At 46.5% G+C, this 24,100-nt stretch overlaps 1 protein-coding gene across 1 annotated transcript; it reads right to left on the bottom strand.

Annotated features, from left to right (window-relative positions):
• Positions 1 to 507: 507 nt before the first annotated feature.
• Positions 508 to 22,008, bottom strand: EMP1 (epithelial membrane protein 1). The gene is made up of 5 exons (XM_020883778.2): positions 21,841 to 22,008; positions 6,001 to 6,113; positions 3,879 to 3,972; positions 3,646 to 3,786; positions 508 to 2,752 (listed from the first exon to the last, which is right to left on the bottom strand). Exons 2-5 carry the CDS (start codon positions 6,076 to 6,078, stop codon positions 2,586 to 2,588), a joined length of 480 nt encoding a protein of 159 aa, XP_020739437.1. The 5' UTR covers positions 6,079 to 6,113; positions 21,841 to 22,008; the 3' UTR covers positions 508 to 2,585.
• Positions 22,009 to 24,100: the final 2,092 nt, after the last annotated feature.

Below are 24,100 nucleotides of genomic sequence, written 5' to 3'. Positions count from 1 at the left end.
TGTCAGCATGAGACTGGGGTATGCAGCATCAACTCTGCTTTCCACCCTTGATTCCAGTCCTCACTGCACCCAGAAAGCCTCAAAGCTTTCCTACAGGTACATCCCAGGTTGTGCAATGAATGCCTTCACGCAAATGTATGTCATACACACCTTTGTGAATTGCCTTATATATTGAAGACACATTAGTGGAGTTGGCTGTTTCAAAGAAAATTAGCAAGTGTCTCATTTCTTAATATCATAAACCATTCTAATTCAAGATAATAACCTTTCTCTAATAGTTTGTGAAATTCCTTTTTTTTTTTTTTTTGCTTAAAAGGCTTAATGAAAGCAAGATGAAAGTATAGCAACATTCAGTTGTCTGAAAGAGTTATTGTATAAATGCCTAATGCATTACCAGAAAGTAGCTTATTATCTCGGATAAATGCCAAGTTGTCCAAATCAAACTGACTGACAACTTAATTAGGGGGAAATGTCGTACATTTTTAGAAAGAAAACACCCACACAGCATAGGGAATCAGAATCTGTTTTTATATGCCTAGAGTTATAAACATTTGTATCAAAATATTTACAATTATAGTATATGAAATATCAATCTATTAAAGAAGAAGCCAAATACAGTACTAGAACAACCCACCAATGTAATGCAAATTACATGAGACATAAACGGCACAGAAACAAAGTAAAAGGCCAGGGAATACATGGTTCACTCCAGTCATGGTTTAACTTTTTAACACAATGCTAGTGTCTCTTTTGGATATATCTGGTATGCAAGACTGCCTCTGAACTCGAGACAGCCTTCTATAGTCATGTGATCACTAAATCATAATGAAAAAGTTCATCATCCCACAGTTTTTTGCTTTCCAACCCATTTACCCCTAGTCCAGATAATTTGGTGGCCCACCCTCCACATTCCCCTAACCAGAATGAACATAAAGAAATAAACTTAGTAATAATCCTTTTATATAAATACCAGCAATTGTGGCATAACAGCTCCCCAAAAGGAAAACTATATAAGAAATGGAATGAAGGGGGAGCTAGAAGAAGAAAAGTAGGCAAGATGTCTCAGATTCTCCCTAGGGTAGGTCTTCTCAAATTGATAAAGGAAGTGTCTTCCACCAAAACAAATAAACCCTTTAACCAGAATCTGAGATGGCTTAAAAATAGCTGCGCCAGGCCAGAGCAATGACTGCTTAACCAGGATTACCATACTAATACCATACTTCTAAGTCCTACAAAGAAACACTCTTGTGGCAACAGAGAAGCTCAATGACCATCGGACTGGGCACCACAAGAGTTTTAGGGGTTTTTGCTTTTCCCTTAAAATATCTGCCCATCACCTATATTTTTATTTCTCTCACAGAAATTTTCTTATTTTCCTGGAAGTACAGACACTCTGTTCTTACTGTGACTGAAATCTAGTATGCTTAATACTTGACAACTGTATAGCACCTTTCACCCAAGGATGTGTGGTTTGGTTTGCATGTGTTTTAAGAAGCTTCCAAAATGCCTTGCCTCATCCATATTGTGGGACAGGCAGGACTTCTGAAAGGCGACCCCTTCAGCTCATTTCAAAGCTAGAGCCATCTCTGAGCCCAGGAGCCCTGATCCCCAACTTGGCTAAATAGATAAAACTTCCTCAAAAGGGTATAATTTAGGGGGAGAGTAACAGATTGAGTTGCAAGGATCTATATCCATCTCTCTCACATCTTATACTTAAATATTGATTGCTCAGAGAGAGGTTCCTAATAACATAACCCTAGTATAATCCTGCTGTAGGACTGCCCCCTTTTCCCATAATTTGCGTGGTGCTCCCACCGCTGAATTAGTTGTTAGTGGCTTTACAGAAATTCCAGAGTGCTGCCGTGGCTTTAAGCGAGAGACCAAGCAAAGTCCGTGGCAAGAGGTCTCCACAACGGACAGCTCTGTGAGGCCTGGTCTGGGTTCTGACCACACCCCAGGCTTTCCACTGTGAAAATTTCTTTCTCAGTTTAGCTAAGCCACCAATTTGGCCTTAATCACTATGTCTCTTCTTCCCATTTTGTCACAAATACCACAGAGTTAACTCTCTGCTTAACAAAGAGGGATCGTGGCACAGTGGCCAAAGTCCTCCCTCGAGCCCTTCACATGGTGATGTTTTGCTTTGGGTCAGAGAGGCGGGATGGCTTCCAGGCTGGGCTTATTCCAATATCTGCCCTGGCCGGAACTTGTACCGCTGCGTTAACTGGGTGCAGTGGGTCTGAAGACTGAATTCACCCTCGGAAGTGGAGCCAGTGATGTGGCAGCTGCTGGGGCCCCAGGCAGTGTGTGTAACGGAGAACAGCTGGAGGCCAAGCCCGGTGGCCGGAGGGAGGCCCCCTGGCCCACATCCAGGGAGCACCCGTCCCAGGCAACGGCTTTCTCCCAGGGCAGGGGCTGGACAGTACAGGACCCCCTCCATCATATTTGGGTTTCAGCCCCTCCCCCCTTCCATCCCCTCCCCCCCCTTCCCTCTCCTGGTTTTTCCTGCTTAGCAACTTCCACTCCCCTCCCAGATTCAAGGGCTCCCTCCTCCCCACCCCCCAGGTCCCCAGTAAATGTGTTCAGCCTTATTTCTTTCTCAGGACCAGATAAAGGATGCCGATGATGAAGCTGAAGCAGAAGCAGATCCAGGTCAGGATGAAGGAATAGCCGTGGTGACTCTCCACATACTGGTTTTTAGAGCTGTTGGCATAGTGATGAGTGTAGATGGAGGCCCCCACCATGACACACAGCCCTGCCGTGGGGAGAAATGATTCACTGTTGGTTTGATTTCTTAACATTCAAAGCGAGAAAAAGATTTATAACTTTAGAAAGATCCTATGTTCCTCGTGGGTGATGGGAAAATGAAATCTGAAATTTGGCCCCCAGCGGTGGTTCTGTTGATTGGCCCTGAACCAGGCTTGATGGTTATCTTGCTGTACCATTGTACAGAGTTCTCACACCGGCACTGGTTTGTGTGGCTGTGAAGTAAAACCCAGCTTCTCTGGTCTTCCCCCCTCCTTTCCACTGGCTTTCCCACCTAGACCCCAGCACACAGGGACAGGTTGCCCTGGGGGGATGCAAAAGAACACACCTTCCATCAAACTGTGTGCATTGGGAGAGAGGGAATGGCCATCAGCAAGTTCATCTAAGGACTCCCACATCCCCTGTCCCTTCAACTATCCTGTATACAAGCTCTGGCTTCCCAGGTAGCTCAGTGGTAAAGAATCCACCTGCCGATGCAGGAGACACAGGTTCAATCTTCGGGTCAAGAAGATCCCCTGGAGAAGGAAATGGCAACCCACTCCAGTACTCTTGCCTGGAAAATCCCACAGACAGAGGAGTCTGGCAGGCTACAGCCCATGGGGTCACAGAGTCGGATATGACAGCACGAACCCATACAAGCGCTACAGCTGGGCAGACCCCGGCTACTTGGTATCTGCCCAGGAGCCCCAGGTTTAAACAGTGAGGCCAATGAGGGTTCTTATTTCAAGCAGCTATCAGGGGTTCTCCCCAAGAGCACAAATGACCAAGCCAGTAAATTGTACAAGGCAGTTCCATTGCCCCTAGTGCTCAGCTGTTCAAGCCACTGAGAACCCCCAGGGTGAGATCTACAGGAAAGCTTTTTCCGAGAAAGCTGATACTCACAGCACACCAGCATGGTGGCCCCGGAGAGGAAGAAGCGGTTGCCTTTCTCCATGGTGAAGAGCTGGAACACGAAGACCACAAGGGAGATGACGGAGAATATGATAGACAGGATCGTGAAGGCCTGCACGGCCTTGAGGGCATCTGTGGACAGAGGGCAGGGGGGTGAGGACTACCCAGGCCCCAAGGGGCTGGCATTTCCTCAGGGGCACTGGGCACAATATCTTTGCACGTACCTTCACCCGCGTAGGAAAGGTCAGCACAGCCACCAATGGTACAGTTTTTCCAGAGACCTACTGATTCCTCTCCGGAATCTGACACCACCCAGACCTGAAATCAAAAAGACATAAAGGAACTCTTCTCAGTACTCCTGTTAGGTGGGAAAAGAATCTGAAAAAGAGTGGATATGTGCATATGTATAACTGATTTGCTTTGCTATGCAGCAGAAACTAACACAACACAGTAAATCAATTACAGTCCAATACAAATTTAAAAAGAAATTTTAAAAATTGTTTAAAAACTAACTCCCTGGCTTGAAAGAAAAAGAAACAACCATCAGCTTGTGTCTGGACTAAATCTTATGCAAGATGCCATGTTTAGCCATAAATGGGGCTAAAAAGCTCATCTCTAGGTGGAAATAATGTCTTGCTAAAACTGAAGTCACAGAGGTCCCAAGAAAAAACGAGAGGAAGAATGTATGACCGAGGAGAAGTTACCTCACTCTCTGGACTTCACATCTCTCATTACTGAAAAAGTAAAGACGTAATTCAACCATTGGGGTTTGTTTTTTGGTTTTTGTTTTTTTTTTAATCATTCTAAGGCTCTAAGAAACGGAAACCCTGCATGAGGAAATTGATTTTAAAGATGTGCAATTCATACTCCCTGCCAAGATTGTTTCCAATAAAGGGCCTGGCAAAGAAGGTGAAAAAAGTTAAGGAAAAATGTTCAACTGGAAAAAAAGTAAGAAAGCAGCAAAGAAAACAGTCTTGAGACGGGGAGATCAATAAGCCACTTTCATCTAAATAGAAGGATAAACCTTGATTGTCACAACATGAAAAGTAATTTCATAATAACATAGTCCAGTCAGAGCTTTCCTGTGGGGGCAGCTGAAAGGAGAAAAAACGACCAAAATGTATTCACCGAGGCTCACCACGGTGCCAGCACCCCCTCCTTCCAGGCCCAAGAGAAACAGTTATCCTTTTGGGATGAAAGACAAACACCCAGCCCTGTCTACACAGTGTCTGTTCAAATGCGAGTTACTGGAAAATCAGGGCCAGGATGTCCAGTTGCCTGCCTGCTCTTGATTTAATAAACAGCTGTGAGTTCAGCCCCATGTTAGAGGCTGATAATTCAGATTTCAGCACGGGGCATTCACTAAAATAGTTAGAAGCCATTTATTGGACCTGGTAAACTGAGAGACTTGGGGGGGTGGGGGAGGTGTGTACAGAACAGAACTGCTAAATCCAAGTTTGGAGGAGTCCACACGGCGAGGAGTAGGTCATCACAGTGATGTTTCATTGAATCTTGCTTATAATCGTACCCACCAATGTTGGCGAAACTCTTCTCTCTGAAATTTAAAACTCATTATCCTTCGACTGTAACAGGGACCCACAGAGATTCTGGGATCATATCTGTTTATCTAGTGATGCATGGCCTTGGTTTTTAGGTCCAAGGAGTTGTCTTGGATTTGTTTTTGTTTTTTTCTGAGAAAAGCACAATAAAAGCATACTGGACTCTGCAAACTACCACTAGAGGTCAGAGTAGCCCCAGATTCAGAGAAGAGTCTATGGCTTACTCTGTATTTTTAGTTTGTGTTTTTTTGCTGTTGATGTTAATTCAGGCAAACGAGGTTAATCTTGCATAATTCCACTCTCACATGTTACTCTCTGCTCAGAACTTGTATTTGTTGGTCGGAACACCAAAGCATCTCATCATCTCACTCGCATTTCTCCTTCCAATCAAGGATCCCAGAAGGGAGTTTGGCCTGCCACATGGTGTCTTCATTGTGTCCTGAACAAAGCCTGTCCCTCTCACCTGTACTCCCTGGCTGGGCACACCTCCTGGAAAGCTTCCTAAGTTCCTTTCACTCTGCATCTCTAGCAGAAAGAAACCCCACCCATCTACCCATCCTCCAAGCTCCACCTTCCCTGAGAAGCCTCCTGTATTCTCCAACCTGGCAAGATCACTCATTTAGACACTTGTTATTAATATTTAGTGGTTTGAAGTGCAAGTATGTGTTTAATTTTTTCCACAACTAAGCTGTAAATTCACAATGGCTTAAACATCTTTTGTAGCACTTTGTGTAAATATTCAAATAACTTCCAAATGAATGAATGAACAGAAAAGAACAGGACTCACGTTGGCAATGGTAGAAACAAATAACATGATGACGGTGGCAATGTGGACCACAAAGATACTCGCCAGTAACACCAACATCTTGGCTTTTTGATGGCTTGAGGGTGAAGAGAGCTCTGAAAACAAAGGAGAACACGAAAGGAAAAGGAGAGGTTATCTCTCATTCAATGTGTTATTTCAGCTTTCCCACATGGGTGGGTTCTCTGCTAAAATCAAGAGGAGTTGCAGTAAAAATCATCATGATTCCATAAATTCCTGCCAACACCTAATTAGTTAGCCCAGTTCCCCAAGTGCCTGTTCATCTGTTTACATAGATCTAAACAGAAAGAAAATTCTACCTCAGGTATTTATATATTCATCCCTCCAATACAGCCTGTTTCAAAACAAGAAAAATTTTATGGTAACTATTATTATTTTGTTTGCATTGTACAGGTCAAAAGTAGGACTTTGGTTTTTAAAAGGCCTTTCACAGCTATCATTTCCAGGTATCTATGCAACAATGTCATATAAATTTCCATTTTCCATTAGGGAAGTTGTCCACACTTCTATCAAACTGCTCACCCCGCGATTTTAATTGAAGTGGATGCCCTCCTAAGACTGGCAGCTATTACTCAATGCCCAGAGACCAAATGGGCTACTAATCTGATCCCGTATGAAATATAAAATGTGAGAGCCACAACTTCCACTATAATAATGCTGTTGAATATTCAATAATTATAACAACCCAATTACAGTTTAATGGTCTGATCACCTACCAATGGAATATTTTAAGACTTGTGTTGCACCTGAGTCTTTGGGCTACATCATGGTAGGAACTCTGCTTTTGGTCTGGGGGCAGAGGGTTATATTTCCTACGACTCAATATGACACATCTGGGGGCTGGATGCAGCGGGAGGGACCAAACGTGCCTTCAGCTTGTGGGTGACATTTACCCAAACACCAATACTTCTGGACTCAGTACAGCCCATCAGCAGATGCATCCATCACACGGTGGATGGGAGGATGGGGAACTAACAGATTAAGAATGTGCATGGGTAAATGGAAGCATTCAGTCATCATCTCAGCAGAAGTGATGAGGGGAGCCCATGGATCATCAAACCTAGAACATAAAGGAAGTGTGAAGGATACATGAGGGGGCGGCTATTCTGATTGATGTCAGTGGCAGGAGTGCTTTGTCACACCCAAGACAGTTAATAGGTGGTGCAGGCTTGCTGGAACTTCAGAAGGAAAGGGCTCAGGTTACTCACACCCTCGGGAGGGTAGACATGTGGCTGTCGCCTCCCAGGGAGGAGATGGCTATGCACATCCGGTAACTGTGTCCCATTTCTCTCTCTCTCTCCCTCCACCTCGTTTAATTAAAGCTTTGAGTTTGAGTCCCTTCCACTTCAGACAGGGTACTTATTGGAGAGCCTGGATGTAAACATTCCAACACTTCCAGTGCTTTTGATCTCTCCCTTTCCTCATCAGGCACTCCAAATCCAGAATGATCTACTGTACCCTGGTGGAGGGAGGGAGGAGGTTGCTGTTGACAAGCCAAGAATGAAAGGCAGACACTGGCCTCCACTGCCCACCCTGATCCATTCCAACCACTCCCGCCCTCCTTCGCCATCTAAGCACTTCCCTACCACCCAGACTCTCTGTAGAAATTTCTCCAATTGTGAATGATCAAAATGATGATGTTTACTGCTCGGCTTCAGGGCAGAGCTTAGAGCTTTTATGCCTGTTATTTAATCTCCCCATACATTCCAGTGCATTTTTGCTTTTCTCAGATCCTTGCACACCTCCTCAATCACACCTCCTCAATTTTCTGCTTGACTTTAATGCACAGTGAAAAGAGATTTTTTAATTAGACAGAGGCTGAGTTAGAGTCACATACGGTTGTTTGACCTGGTCTCAGTTCCCTCCTATGGAAGGTGGGGGCTGCAATGCTCACCGAACAGTGTTACATTTAATCCTAGATGGAGAACTCCCAACTCAGTGCTTGATGTTTGGCAGATACTAAAGGGGCTGTGGTTAATAGTATCACTGTTACTATTACTGTTGTTGCTATTATATGAAACTGAGTAGCTACCAAGTCATCCATTCACCAGGCTGCCCCATGTGAAGCAATAGGATACTTGCTATCCAGTTCACAGGGCCGTGTGAATAAAATCATTTTGGTCCTCTTAGAAATTATCTCTGCATCAGATCCTTGCTCTTTGCAGGGAGGGACCACTAGGGACCACCCTTGGGGATGAAGAGGAGAAACTGACTCTTCTCATCCCTGTGTTGGTCACCCTCCCGACTCCCCCCAGACTCACACCATCACTAGATCCTGATCTCACCCCTCACGGGGAAGGGACCAGGCCTGAATTCATTCTCTGAATGCAGGGAATTAAAACATTATATAACGAGATTGTGCTTAATCCTCCTTGGGCTGTAGAAATTACTTTTTTTTTTTTCCTTTGCTCTTAATTGACAAACATCCTCCTCCTAATAGGGGTTGAGGGGCCAGAGATGGAATACAATACGCCAAGCAAGGCCTCTTAAATGAGGTCAAGGAGAATGTTAGGCGTTTCCTCTCTGACACATTTTTGGGGAACCAGCAGAATTCTCTGTCTCCTTAGACTGCTCTGTAACCCTCCAGTGTTGAGCCTGATTCTTTTCGCCCCTGCTCACACTCTCCATTTTGATTATTTGAACACTCATGCTTTCCAAATACCCTGCTCATCCAGCTTGGCTAGCCTGCTGCTTCCCCACCATCACCATCACTCCACATACATGAGTTCCTGCCCACCAGTTCTCACTTCTTATCTAAACCACAGCGCCACCTGATCACTATTCCCCGTGAGGTTCAGACAGGAGAGGGTGAGGGGATCAAGCAAGATAGCAATTTTCTTTCAGGGTATTTAGATTTCTGTAATCACACCATGGTTTTTCCAGTAGTCACATATGGATGTGAGAGTTGGAACGTAAAGAAAGCTGAACGCTCAAGAATTGATGCTTTTGAACTGTGGTCTTGGAGAAGATTCTTGAGAGTCCCTTGGACAGCAAGGAGATCCAACCAGTCAAACTTAAAGGAAATCAGTCCTGAATATTCATTGGAAGGACTGATGCTGAAGCTGAAGTTCCAATACTTTGGCCGCCTGATGCGAAGAACTGACTCATTGGAAAAGACCCTGATGCTGGGACAGATCGAAGGCAGAAGGAGAACGGGATGACAGAGGACGAGATGGTTAGATGTTATCACCGACTCAATGGACATGAGTTTGAGCAAGCTCCAGGAGTTGGTGACAGACAGGGAAGCCTGGCGCGCTGCAGCCCATGGGGTCGCAAAGAATCAGACATGACTGAAAGACTGAACTGAACTGAACTGAATCATGCTGTATCTTTCCATCAAAAAAAGGAGCAAAATGCTTTGCATTAGCAAGTGTTCTTAGTGCACAGAACACACAATTTTATCTGCTTTTGGCTGTTGTATCCAGCCAGAAGTAGAACCTGTTTACTGGAGCTATCACATAACACAGGTAGTAGCTTCTCCATCTTTTCATTGCCCGAAATTTGTCAGGTTTTATTGTGATCATCCATTGTCAGCTTAGAAGGGCTCTCTTGAATTTCAGTAGTCCTCCCCAACACATGTGGAAGCAGAATGAACTATCTTCTTAAATGTCTGTCCCTATACCACAGGTTGCCCTCCTCCCAGCAGAGAAATCCTGAGATGGGAAGATGGGAGGTAATTCTTGAGATCTTTAGGGACCAGCATGTCTGTGTGTGCTCAGTCGTGTCTGACTCTTTGCGATCCTATGGACTGTAGCCCGCCAGGCTCCTCTGTCCATGGGAATTCTCCAGGCAAGAATATTGAAATGGGTTGCCCTTTCCTCCTGGGGATCTTCCCGACTAGGGAATGGAACTCTTGCATCTCCTGCTTTGGATTGGATTCTTTACCACCGCGCCACCTGGGAAGCCCACGTACTTAACAGGTGAGGGGGGACCTATCAATTGGAGAGCAGTTTGGGTAGAAATAAAAGATGACCTGGTGCTCTTGAGACATCTACCCACCCATCACACGCAGGGCCACTTTCTGACAGCATCATTCCCTGCCCTCGTGTGAATCTTGCTTCGTATAAAAGTACTGAAAAGAGACCATTTCTGAGCATTTATATCTTTGAAAGTATTGGCTGCTACAACTTTCCATCCTGGCAATAGATTTCACTAAAGCTGTCATTGATTTCTCTCTCTGACCTCTTCAAAAGGCTATGGACGCATCTGAGTGTCGTTCTATTGGTGACAGCAATTGAACAACACTCATAAAACATAACTGTTCTTGAATAATAATTATCAAAGATTATAACTGTACATTTAGAAATTAAAGGATTATAATTTTATAGCATTTAAATGAAGGATTTTAGGGAGGTTCAAGAGGGAGGGGACATATGTATACCTGTGGCTGATTCATGTTGATGCATGGCAGAAACGAACACAATATTATAAAGCAATTATCCTTCAATTAAAAATAAATAAATTTTTTAGAATGAAAGAGAATGCTATTTACGGCCCTCTCCAGTGGAAAGCAGACACTTTGTCCTAGCTGGGGAGCTCCAACCAGACTGCAACAGAAAACAGCATGGTGTTTCTGAAGATCTAAGAGACACACCTACCCCCTCATAGAGCGTGGATGCTCAGGGCAGTCCCAAAGCTCATTGTGTTACTGTTGGGGCTTCCATAACAATGTTATTTGTGGTGCTTGGAGTTGGACCCAGGCCACCAGAGTTACTGAATCCACAGCATTCTCAAGGGATAGAATGTCCGCTGACTGTTCTATGCAGGGTGCCAGGAACAGGTCTCCCCACTGGAAGCAGGGTAGGATCCCCCCTTTACCCTCACCCACACAACAGTCACGGAAAAGGGTTGGTCAGGACTCCATGGGGCTGGGTGGGAAACTGAGAAAAGTATTGGAGGCATGAATGCTGACTCTAGCAAAGAAGTGACTGTCAAGAAAAATGGAGGTTAACCACTTAGAGCTGCACACAGGCTCTCGAAATGCCTCTCCGGTTCCTCTTTCTGCCCTAATCGACAGGCCCGCCAGCTCTCTTTCCTCCACCGCCATCCTTGTTTCTGACCACACTTCCCCTTTCTTTCCCACATGACTCAGACCACACTAGGGCAGCGGTCTCTTTACACTCCTGTCCCTGATACAAGCCTCACAGCCACTGACCATTCCAGATCTGGATGAAGATCTTTGCTAATAGGACATTCATTGCAGTTAGTGACACTGAACCTGAAGATGACGCTTGCTGGTGACTGGAGCTGTAAATGCCCAACTGATGTGGGGGAAGGGCTGACGGCCCTCTCTAGCTGGCTCCATCCACTTCAATATTTATTGGTTTCTTAGCTCCTCCCACAAAATGAAAGAATCAAAAGAACAAAGCCCTGAGACTGCCTTCTGTTGCCTCTTCACCCTTTGCAGGCAACCTAACACTTTTAGGGTGGTCTGACCCTGAGAAGGGCTTCCCTTGTGATGAAGTGGCAGAGAATCCGCCTGCAATGCAGGAGACACAAGAGATGCGGGTTTGATCCCTGGGTCAGGAAGATCCCTTGGAGGAGGGCATGGCAACCCACTCCAGTATTCTTGTCTAGAGAACTCCATGGACAGAGGAGCCTGGTGGGCTATGGTCCATAGGGTCACACAGAGTTGGACATGACTGAAACGACTTAGCACACATTCACAACCATTAGAAATTAATCAGATCTCTGTGGACACCTTTCCTTCTCTGATGGGTAACTCATAGCAGAGACATTGAGAATCATCGACTTCTAGACGGACAGTCGAGATGTTGGTAATTTGGCTCCATGATCACTAAGCCAGGGGTCAGATTGCTGACTGATAACTTCTTCCAAACCCTGGAGTCTGTTTGTTTATTGAGCAGCCACCACAGTCTGGGGGAAACAGGGCCTTTGAGTGGTCTGAGGAACAGTAATGGGGAGCCATACAACAGAACAGAGCCCCCAAGACCTGCTTCTCCAGCAAAGGATGTGATGGAAATCCTGGGCTTGAGTCACTGAAGAACTAGCCAGAGACTGGGGGTGTCACATGATCAGAAACAGTGAGTCGGGGGCTTGTGTGAGTGATGGGAGTGGGGTGTCCCACAGAGCTCAAATGTCTGTGATTCACTCGGAGTGGGCGAGAGTCTCCCAGACAAAGGCGAAGTGGAAGCATCCTCGACCAGATGGCACAACATAGCTTCCTGAGAAGCACGTGGATCTGTCTCAAGAGCCAGAAGACAGTTTAGTCATTTCTCCGGCAGCCAAGACAGCCCAGACTTTTCTGGGGAGACAGGAGCAATAGTGACCAGCTGCCAAAGTCCACATTGCTCCTTCCTCTCATCCCAGTTTTACAGCCTAAAATAATACAATCAGGTCATGCATTCTTCCTCCAGTACTTACCTCCTGCACATTCTTACTTTCCACTCCCACTGTCATTGTCCAGCTCGGGACCACCCGCCTCTCCCACCCGCCTCTTCTGATCCTCCCTCTTAAGTATATCCTCAGTACCACTGGGTTATCTGACCAAGTCACTCCTCTTCTCAGACCCTCCAAACATACAACCACCTCACCACCAATCAGGAAAGAGGCTCCACACGGGCCCTGGGAATCCTAGGAATTTTAAATCCTAGGATTAAAAACAGACTTTTTTAAAAGGTCTATTTTTATAACCTTCCTCCAGTTAACTATCACATTGTTTTCAAGGAAGTTTAAATTCTGCCTCCTCTAGGAAGTCTTCCCTAATACAGAGGTCAAAAATAGTCACTTTTCTCCTGTTATTAAAATCATTAGTGGTAGCCCACCTGGTAACAGAATTATTTGTGGAAATGTTTGGCTCCCCAACCCCCAAGATTCTAAGTTTCTGAAAAGAGAATCTTGTCTATGACATGTGCCAAGTATCTGTTCAGCCAGCAAATAAAAGAATAAAGAAAGGACATATTTTCTTCCCTGTAGAAAAACAATGTCAAGGTAACTGAAGTCTTCATCATAAACAACAGAATTCTTGAGAGAAAATGATACCCCCCTTTTTTTTAATATAGGTGAATTTTAGTCCTATGTTATTTTTAGAAATTATTTCTGTACCCTGACGCTGGGAAATATTGAGGGCAGGAGGAGAAGCAGATAACAAAGGATGAGATGATTGGATGGCATCACCGACTCAATGAACATAAGTATGAGCAAACTCCAGGAGACAATGAAGGGCAGGGAAGCCTGGCGAGCTGCAGTCCATGGGGTTGCAAAGGGTCAGACACTACTTAGAGACTTAACAACAATATGTATGGAACATCTTACTATATGCAAACTCTATGAATATTTCCTGAGTATCTTTGACATTTGAATATACAAGGTTATACGTGTGTTTGTTCCCTCTTATTCAAGAAGAAACGGGTAAATGCAAAGAAAAAAATTTTAAACTTCTAAGTACTATTTTGTCTACAGATTTAACTTTCCTATCTACTTCTTTCAATTACAGAAACTCTGGGCTGAAAGGAGGCTTTAAAATCCCTCCCCAGAACATGAAACTCATCTACAAATCTATAACCAGGAACTACCTAAATCATGCTTAAACTTCTCCAGTCACGGATAACTGTATGTACAAAAACTTCCCCGCTCTTTCATCAGAAAGGTCCTGACAATGCATTAGAGGCGGCTCTTGGCAATAACTACCTCCATCTTACTTCTGCGCTTTGTCTAATGCTTCTTCCTTAGCAGCATTTTTCTGAAGTGGTCACTTTGCCAGCAGAACTTCCAGGTTATCAGAATATTAGCCAGAGATCCCCCAATCTCAAGTAAATCATAACACAGTCCTGAGATGACCCGACTGCCGGACAGACTCTGTCTTTTTGTCCATTGATGCTTTCAGTGAAATTCCCATCTTCTCTGGATAACTGCAGACTTTGAAGAATGCTTTCTCAGACCAAGACACAAGGCTTTCTCCAAGGCACAAGATGAAAGGCAGAGCCACTCCCAGTCGTAAGATCTCCATGAGTCAGCCCACAACTGCCCATCCTCCTTGGCGTCACACCCAAAACTGCAGCTGTGCCTCTCCTAGGAACATGGTGCAGGGTGGTGGCACTGATGCCTTTCTGTCTTCGACGCGTCAGGATCATTTTGCTTTTGTTTGGTTTGTTTTGATGTGTTTGTTTCCCACTGAGGATCATGTGGGTTGGCAAAATGAATATCCACTGAACGCAAAAGCAGAAGAGGAAATACTGTCTTTGGGGAGCAGCCGTAGAGGATGTATCCGCAGGAGGAAAAGGCTGGGATTAAAGACAGGCTCGGTGAATGAGACCTTGGATGAGGTTTTCTGACCATTGTTCTTGTTGTTTTATATCAAGTGTACTTTTCCATTCTAAATATTGTTTTTACGTGAGGGTGGGGAAGGGGGGCATCAATTTCCCCGTGGGAAACACGTGGAGAAAAAGATTCCTAAAGCACCATCTCCTCCTGCTTCTGGATGCCTGGATGTTTGGTGTGGCAAGAAAGAACTTTGGGCTGTAATTCACTGCGTACACTCATACTGGGGTCTGTTTTTTTAAAATGCGGGGCAGTTTTTTATGGCCAGGAGAAACATCAGCAGTCAAGCAGCAAAAGCAACAGGAATCTACATGATCCAAAGAAAACAACTTTTTGTTTTTCGTCGTCCTGGGGGTGAGGGAACTGCACCTCCCAGCTGTGAACGGGGTTTGCTATAGAAAGGGTGGTGCTTATCTGGCCTGCTGTAGACGGGCATGATTCTCACATAGTTAGGGACAAGGAACTGGGGGTGTGGGTACTGGGATAAGCATGTTATTTAAGGGGAACCAAAAGCAAGAAAGAAAAAGAGCACCTCTTTGAAAACGAAATTCTCATAAAAAATTCTGACTCTGCTGACTTTGGGAAAATGATATATCCTCTCTGGACAGTAGCTCCTGGAGAGACAGAGTAGTGAGTAGTAAAAAAAAAAAAAAAAAAAAAAAAAGCATGAATTTGGGTGCGACTCCTGACTGCACCCCTTTTAAAAAAAAGTTCAGGTTTGATGGGTATAGTTGGCACATAAAATTGTAAGCTATTTCAAGCATTCATCGTGGGGACCCCAGCCCCTTTTAACGCTCATCTGCACACCTCACAGCCTTAGCGTGAGATCGAAGGGCTCGTGACTGATACACAGCAAAGGCTGCCCGCTGCTGGTTATTTTATGGATAAGAAGCAACTTAGCCCAGTGAAATGTGCTTGAAACTTCTCAGGCAGAATCCGAGGGCCAGCCACTCTGCTAAAAGCAAACAAGCAGCTTGAATCTTGTTTTGGCAAATGTTCCCAGAGAGAATAACCTCTCTCTCTCTCTCTCTCTCTCTCTCTCTCTCTTTCGCTCGCTCGCTCGCTCTGGTTTCCCCTTGTCCTCTTTTGTGTCCGGGGAGGGGCTGGGGCTGGGTGACATCTGCCAAGGCCAAGGCCAGACCTGGGTGGGGTGACCGAGGCCAGCCCCCGCCCCCAGACCGCAGCTGGTCAGGCCATCAGGCGATGTCCCCAGGGCAAGGATGGAACCTTCGCTGTCTTCTGCTGCTGACAAAAGCAGAGTGTTCTGGCGGCCAGAACGTCTCTGAGGGAGAGACTGCCAAGATAATAACTAGGGTTCTGGAAGAAACTCAAGGTGTGGCCCAGCCTGGGTTGGGGGTGGGGGGCCGCCTGGGTGGGTCTGACAGTAGGTGGCGGCAACAGGCTTCAACCAGCAGCAGGCTTCAACCAGCAACAGGCTTCAACCAGCAGGCTGCAGTCTAGGAGGCAGTGGGGGCCCCAGGGACAGACGTGGGTGCAGCCAGGGGCTTAGCAGGGTTGAAGTTACTCTGTCCAGTTCTTTGACAAAAGTGGGAAAACGGGTCCCCAGGGTGAAAGCAGAATCGGGATGAAGCCCACTCCCTCACATCTTCCTGGCCAGGCTTTCCCCACTGCAGCACAGCTTCTCTCTCCTACTTCCGGCAGAATTCTAGAACTTCTACCGGATCTATTGCTTCATTCTGTTTCTCCAACCCCTCCTAGTTAATCAGAGGATCAGTACAGACTCTCCAAAGTGATGCCACTAGAAAAAACAAAGGGCCTTTGGAGGGTCACTGCTTCTTCCTACTGAGTTGCTGAGAAGGTCCACCAGCAGAACCAGCCCAGGCTGAAATAGCCCACCCGGCTGGCACTGCTGGCCCCAGAGGACCTTCAAACATTCCACCCTGGCCCCCACCCACAGCACAAGGCCCCCTCCCCAGCAGCGAAGCACAGAACAGCCAAGGGAAGCTTGAGGTCTCAGCTTCGCTTAAGTGTGGACACTCCTGGCTGGCCTGACCTCTACAACCTCTCCCCAACTCCCGGCATCCAGCTTCCCAGGCAGAGTTCTTTGATTATTTGAAAGAAGACATCAAAGTATCAAGGACCTCATTCTGCTGTCAGTCCTGACCTGACCCTTCTGGAAAGGGGAAAAAAAAAAATGTCCTTAAGGAAAGATGAACACTGCACAAGTAATCCATAGAAATTCTAACATTGCCTCCTTAACAACAGAAGGTTCTTCATAGCGGGGAAAGAAGGGGTGAGACAAAGAACAAAATTCTTGGCCCCAAGGACTATCCTGACATTGAGGGTGGGTGGTCCCCAAACCGGAGGGGAGGGAGTCAGGGGTCCAGCATCTTCACACTTGTGCCCTCTTCTTTCGCCCTCTCTCTGGCTTCCTCTTTCCAGTTTCTCCCTCTTCTTGTTGTTGTTCAGTCGCTATGTCCAACTCTTTGAGATTCCATGAACTGCAGCACGCCAGGCTTCCCTGTCCTTCACCATCTCCCAGAGTTTGCTCAAACTCAAGTCCATTGAGTCGGTGATGCCACTCAACCATCTCATCCTCTGTTGCCCCCTTTTCTTCCTGCCCTCAATCTTTCCCAGCACCAGAATCTTTTCCAATGAGTCAGTTCTTCCCATCAGGTGGCCAAAGTATGGGAGTTTCAGCTTCAGCATCCGTCCTTCCAATGAATATTCAGGACTGATTTCCTTTAGGATTGACTGGTTTGATCTCTTTGCAGTCCAAGGGACTCTCAAGAGTCCTCCAGCACCACAGTTTGAAAGCATCAATTCTTCTCCCTCTTCTAGGCCTTTCCATTTGCCCCCCTCCCTCAGCCAGCACACAGCCCTCAGAAACCTCAGGCAGTCCCCTTTCCTCCTGGGGAAACGGGCAGCTCCCCACCCCTTTCCTCCTGGCACCTCCCCTCTCCTCCTCGAAGCCCAGCTCCCCACCCGCTCCCATCCACACTTTTGGCCCCACCCTTCTTGAAAAGAGGGTGAGGCTCCTTTCCCAGAACCACCTTCGCGTCTCTGTCTCTGGAGCCTGGTCTGGGTTCATTGGTGGATCACTTGCAGTTGTCAGTGTCCCCACAAAACTTCACTAACCCAGCACTGCCCAGGTTTCATAAATCAAGCCTCTTTCTTTTCTTCTGGGTGAATGAGCTGGGTGAATGCTCGCTGCTACCCAACGGTAAAGCCTGTGGACACCTATACCTGGAGAATCTCTAAGCGGATGAAGCAGAGGAGTCCGCCTGGGTCCTCCATCCTCCTGTTTCCATGCAGACATGTTACATCATTTCACTTTCCTACCAGTGTTTATGGATTAAACTTGCTGTTAGCATGAGCCATAGGATTTCTCAGAACAGGAACTATCGGATCTTAGAACGATAGGGTCTCAGAGCCACAAGGGTCCATGGAGACCACCAAGCTCAGTTCCCTGCATCGAGAAGGCAAATGTCCTGCATGGCAGATTTGGGACAAGATGAAGCCTCTCAAGCCTCCTATTTAGCCAGCTGGCACCTACCGAAGGGTTCCAACCACCAATTTCAACCCAAGCCTCACGGGTTCTTAATTTTAATTACCCCATTGGAAGATAGAATTCATGAAACAGGCTTGGGAAATATGAAAACTGCCACATCCTCGGTAAGGCCAGAGGCACCAGCAAAGCAGTCCAATTTAGTTAAAGAGAAATGCCATTTCCACAGCAGAGAAGGAAAGAAAGGAAGTGAAGTTGCTCAGTCGTGTCCAACTCTTGGCGACCCTGTGGACTGTAGCCCACCAGGCTCCTCTGTCCATGGGATTCTCCAACAAGAACAGTGGGGTGGGTTGCCACTACCTTCTCCAGGGGATCTTCCTGACCCAGGGATTGAACCCGGGTGTCCTGCATTGCAGGCAGATGCTTTAACCTCCAAGCCATGAGGGAAGCCCGCAGAGAAGAAAATGTGGACCCAAATGTTGTGTTTAAAATGAAGAGAGAGAAGCAGCAATCCCCACATGGGCTCTGCTTTCATCTCTGTAGTTCAGTGTCTACGGATCTCCCAATTAAATTGAGAGAGATGACTTGTAACTGAAGTGTTACTTAGTGTGGTTTTGAGACATGTGTATATGGCGTATAGGGTATTGGGAATCCAAGCAAACTCCTAATTAGAAGCATGTTTCTGCTCCCTTGGTTACTGAATAGGAATCCAGGGTCATCTGGGCAGAACTAAAAGTAGTATGGGAAAAGGGAAGTTTATGGTCAGAAAATTCCAGTTCTACAATACTTAAGGATTATGAGTCCTTTCCAAGGAGCTGGACATCCAGATTGCCTGCTGGCAAATAGACTGAGGTTATGTTAACTGGCAGCCTGTTGCTGTGCTTACCATTACAGGAAGTAACAGTGGCAAGGCGTGGGCTCCATGAACTATGGACCAAGTTAAGGGACCAGCCCCACGAGGCCAAGTTAGAAGCCTGTGTTTCTGGCATTGCACTGATTTAACCATGACCTTGTGGTAGTCACCGGGTGTCCCTCTGAGTACCTACATCTGAGAGTCCTAGGTGGCTCTGAGCTTTTGTGCTAGGCAGCTATGTATGCGGTCAGTTTAAGAAGAAACCACACACCTTGCTTAGAAAAAAAGAGACCTCAGAATCAGATCACCTGGGTAGGGATGAGTATGTACATAGCCTCAAAGCTTCAGCAATGCTCCCTGCTCTTTCTGAATCTTAGGTAGTCATAATAGTAATAACAGCAACACAGATCTATCAAGTTTTATCATCAAATACTAAATAAGAGTTGAGTGTTTAGAAGATGAGGAGCATTGGATGGATCAACAGCAACAGCAAAAATGGAATAGGTATTTTCAGAACTGGAGAACTCGGAAGAAAGTATAGAAGTTATAGACAAGCCAAGTTTTGCTGGATCTAAGAAACTCTAGTGATGAGAGTTGTCCAGTGAAGCGGGGTGTGTGTGGAAGTACTCTCTAAGGTGCGAAGTCCCTTCTCTGGAAATTTTAGGGAAGCATAAAACACTCATCCATCCAAGGTGGTGTGAAAATAAGATTTCTGCATATGGCAGGAGAATGAACAGGTTGACCTCCAAGATCTCTACCAAACTCAGTGCACAAATCAAGGATGACATGTGACTATATTTACCCTGTACCTTTTTCTGAGGCCGTTTTTCAGATATACTCGCTATCTGACACCAAGGTGCCTACAGAAAAGCTGTTCTGGTTCATCTCTCAGCCTTCTGAGGCACCGGCTGCTTTCCCTCCACTGGTCCCAGTGGGTCCGGGTACCAGCTGACACCCCCAGAGCCACGCAGACCAAGCGAAGACCGTCTGCACCCCCAGGGTGGGCTCTGTGGAGCTCCGTCCCTCAGTCCCCTGGAGTCTGGACGTCTCTGGGAACTGGACAGGCCAAGTCTGGCCTAGGAGGGGAGCAGGAAGAGAGGAGACAGCCCCAGTCTTCTCTGCGGTCTGTGGAAAGGATGTCTCTTCCCCTCTGAGGCCTGAGGACGTCTCTTCCCTTCCTGGGAGGGAGCCACCGTCTGCCCTGGGATGTGATCTACCCTGGGTTGGTCCCTGAAGGCCCCCTGCCAACTCCCAGGACAGTTTTGTATCCTCAAACAATGTAAAATCTGGGGCGTCCTCAGACCAGGACACCAGACCGGACATCCTGTGGCCCTCCGGCCAGCCCCAAACCCCTGCCCCAGTCCTCAGAGTCTGGGGTGGAATTCAATCCACCCCCAAGGCTGGGAGACAGCAGCAGGAAAAAAAAAAAAAAAAACTCCCAGTCCAGTCTTGTCGAACATACATAGCTGAAATCCAGAAAAACCCCCACAGCCAAGAAACTCTCTCACTACTTGTTGGAGGAAGATGGGAAAGCAGGAATAAGAACAGCATTTTTTCAATTGCCCTCAAACTCCAGGCAGTAACACTCAGCACACTTTTCTCATGCATAAACTCCAGCGTAAAGTGAGACACCGTACAAATAGTGAGATTCAGGATGGTTTACGTGCCCACAGCCATCAGTGTTTTCTGTTTCCTGACTGGTCAAATCTTTCTTACTAGTTGTAGCCTGGGCAGACTCAAAGATTTGTTTCTAGCTTCTCAGGATATCATTAATGACAATGGCCTCCCCAATCCATGTCAATGTAATCTAAAAATAATCAACATTTCAAGCAAAGGTGGGAGTCCCCTGCACCTTGAAAAGTTGCCCTTGTACTAACTGAATCATCCCCTGGAGGGAAATTTTAGTAGGCACCTTGCCTGTACCCAGGCTGATTATGTTTGAATCTTCTCTTCCAACGAATCACATTTCTAAAGAAAAAGCCTAATTTCATCAGGCAAGCTGTATCCTGTCATTCTCCTTGTGTTGTGTGTAGAGTGGGGTGGTGGGGCAGGGAGACACACAAGTATCTGTGTTGAAATGGGCCACACCTCAACCAACCAACATGCTAACCTTGAGAAGAAAAAGCAAATAGAAATCACCCTTCTTCCTTTTCCAGATCCTTTCATGATTAGCATGAGTGTTTGCGTTTGTACGGCCATGTTTTGGAAAGAGTGAGAAGTTAAACGTTCCAAAACAATCACTGCCTGCCATGCAGGAGAAAAAAAAAAAAATCTCACATCTACCTAAGAAATAAAAATTATTTTAACATTTCTGATAGGCTGTCTTTTTGCTCTGCACAGAATTTGGCTGCTTCTGGGATAAAAGCATAAAGCGATGCAGTGTTTTGTTTTATTTTTAATAAGAACAGATGAAGTTCCCCCAACTCCACCCTGCCCTCCGAACCCAACTTTTCCCTTGTCTCTCCCACCCTCCACATCTGGCCCAGGGAGAGAGCTCTGAAATCCACATCAGGCACCAGGAGCCCCTCCTGCGTTACATTTCAAACACCACTTCAAGAGAGAAAGCTTCCTCTTTCTCCCTCCTTCTCTCCCTCTAACAGTTTTCTTTAAACAAGCCCACCCACTCTCCTCCTATCCCTTGGAAAGAAAAAAAAAAAAAAAACATTTACACTTAAACAAAAGTGAAATGAACAAGCCAAAGGACAGCCCAGTAAAAGCCACCATGAAAATAAAACTGAAAAGCAAATGCTACCCACCCTCACCCCCAAAAGACTGGCAAACAGAGAAACGATTCAAGTCCTGAGCAATTTAAATCACAACAGAGCAATTGACAAAGTCTGGCAAGCAGCCCGCTGTGCTGTCCGGTTTCAAGGTACATCGGGTTTCCTCCAGAAAGAAAACGCTATCCTCTGCTCCCAGCACACTTTCAGAACAAGAACCCCATTCCTGCAAGACATAATCACGGCCCAGACGGACCCATGATTGCCCCTACCCCCGGGGTCCCCATCAAACTAGATTTTACTGAACCTTAAGAGTTGTATCAATGCCCACTTTTAGCTAAAAAGCTTGAAGGGCTCAATTCAAGGAGTCCTAGAAAAATAGCCCAGGAAATAAGAAAAAGCCTCAATGAGGTCAGAAGGAGAGCAGTGGGAAGCAAGAAAAGTTCTCTGGGCTTCTCGGGCAGTGTCGGGAACTGTCCTACCTGAGGGTCCGGTGACCAACCGAGGCGCCCTGACTGGCAGCAGCTGGTGGCAGGCGTCCGCTGTCCTGGAGGTTTGTGATCACAGTGAGCAGAGGGCTGGCCTCCCGAGGTTATAAGTTTCCTGAGCTGGTGTGCTGGGGTGTGTGATGGGCGGTTTCTTTTCACTGTGTTTTAAAGGAGTTTCTATGAATCAGTCCGGCTTAAAAAAAAAAAAATGTGTTGGTAAGCTACGCCCTGCTCAGTTGGCAGTCAGTCAAGACCGGCTGGGAGGGAGCCATCAATTCAGAGAAGCCAGTTTAGGCTCCCTGTGACTCAGACACACAGACCACAGTGGAAAAAGGAGTGACATGGCTTCAAATGAGTAACAGGAGTCACACAAATAGGTCTGTTTACCGAAGCCCATTCTTCCTCACCGTAAAGGAGGGTGGGTTGCCGTGGATACAAGTAAAACAGAGGTGATGAGCCCACACTTTTATCTGGCGGGGGCAGGAACAGGGGGACTGAAGTGCTCTGCCCACTGACATCCCAGCTAAGCATCCCACAAGTATGCCATTATTCCTCTCCCACCAAACGCATCCACAGCTGCTCACGGTCAGGAATGATCAGGTTGACTTCTGATTACTTCCCTGCCTGACCCTGGGCACTGTCCTGGGGATGGGCAGGGGTGAAAAGGGGAACACACCAGGATCCCCCAGAAACCTGCCTCTGAATGATGGGGGGCTGGCTGAACGGCCCTGTAATTAGGCTCCAGGAATGCCCGGCCGGGATTCTCAAGTTCACAGTAGTCAGGAGGAAGTTGTCTAGTTAAGAACTTTGCTCTCTGACCTCTAAGTAGTAATCACCTGGACCTTGCTCCACAATTGAGCGCCTCGTGCGTAATTGTCCCAGCCATCTCCCCGTCCCACTCCTCTCTTGCTCAGCACCAGAGCTGGGAGAGGCCTTTAGAAGTCCTGTCACCCCAAGGCCAGGCATCCACTGGAGCCCAGAGTCCGGCTGCTCTCCACTTAGCTATGTGACTGTATGCCTCTATTTCCTGGGGCGTAAGTGTGGTAGACAGTACCTCTCATGGACTTATGGTGAGAAATACGTGTAGAGAGCCTATCACATGCTTAGCACCTAATAAGCCCTTCATAAATATTAACTAGATTGAGTGTTTTACTGAAGATGGAACCCAGGCCCAGAGAGGTCAAGTAACTGATCCAAGGAGAACAGCAAATTAGCAATGAGCAGCTGAGTCACAAGTCAGCCACACCCAAAGCAACTCCATTTCTGCTGGTCTCTACTATATCATGACAACTTATTTCAATTCGAACTATTCTAGAGTTTACTGATCCAGCCAGTCTATATATTTGCACATAGCCATGAGCTAGCACAGTGTTCAGAGCATGGGGTTGCAGATGTGAGCAAGATCTCTGTCATCCTGGAATTTATATTCCATAAAAGAATAGAGTAGGGACTGATGGTTATTCAACTAAATGTTGATGAAACGAGGTGGTAAAATCATAGGTGGATTTTAGTTTCTTCTGGGATGCATTTCTGCATTTTTCACATCTTCTGCCATGAACCCACATTACTTTGGTTTTTAAGAAAATATATTTTTTTTTAATTTAGGAGGGAATATTATCTGATGCGATTGATGAAGAAAAAACACAAACGCACACACACTTACTCCATCACTCATCTGGTAATAAAAATGCCTCCTTGAGAAGCCCCTCCAGCAGAGGCTCAGGAGCAGCCTAACTCTGGGGAGCAGGGGTGTCTGATGAAGAGATCCGGAGATTCTCGCAGGCTGTAAGGGCAGAATGAAGGCACAGCATCCCCAAGCTGCAGTTTGCCAGGCCACCCCACCTGCAGGCCTTCCCACCCCCTCCCCCCCCCCGCCCCAGTTCTGGGGCTTGTCTTTCACCTCCAAGACTTTCTGCCAGTTTCAAACTCTCCCATGCCCCAGCGGCATGTGAAGGGGGGCTGGGTCCAGGAGTAGAGTCCAGGGATGCTGAGGGGTATGTGGTCTGGCTGCATTTTTTTAGAGAGAAATCTGGGGCTGGGGAACAGTTGGGGGGTGGAAATCATCTCCCTCCTGCCTCCCTCTCACAGTAAACAAAGGGGAAAAAATCAGAAACTTGTCTTACGGTGCTTGAGCAGAGGAGTCGTTTGGCCCTTTTGGACTCTTGGATTCCCTTACTGGGTCTGCAAAGGAGAGGCAGTGGGTTGAGAAAGGGGCTCTGGGGACTTCCTCCGTGGTCCAGTGGTTAAGATTCCT

The sequence above is a fragment of the Odocoileus virginianus genome, chromosome 23, assembly GCF_023699985.2.
Source record: "Odocoileus virginianus isolate 20LAN1187 ecotype Illinois chromosome 23, Ovbor_1.2, whole genome shotgun sequence".
Lineage (NCBI taxonomy): Eukaryota > Metazoa > Chordata > Mammalia > Artiodactyla > Cervidae > Odocoileus > Odocoileus virginianus.
The sequence above is the reverse complement of the archived record's forward strand: the minus strand, read 5'-3'. Positions and strand labels throughout refer to the sequence as shown.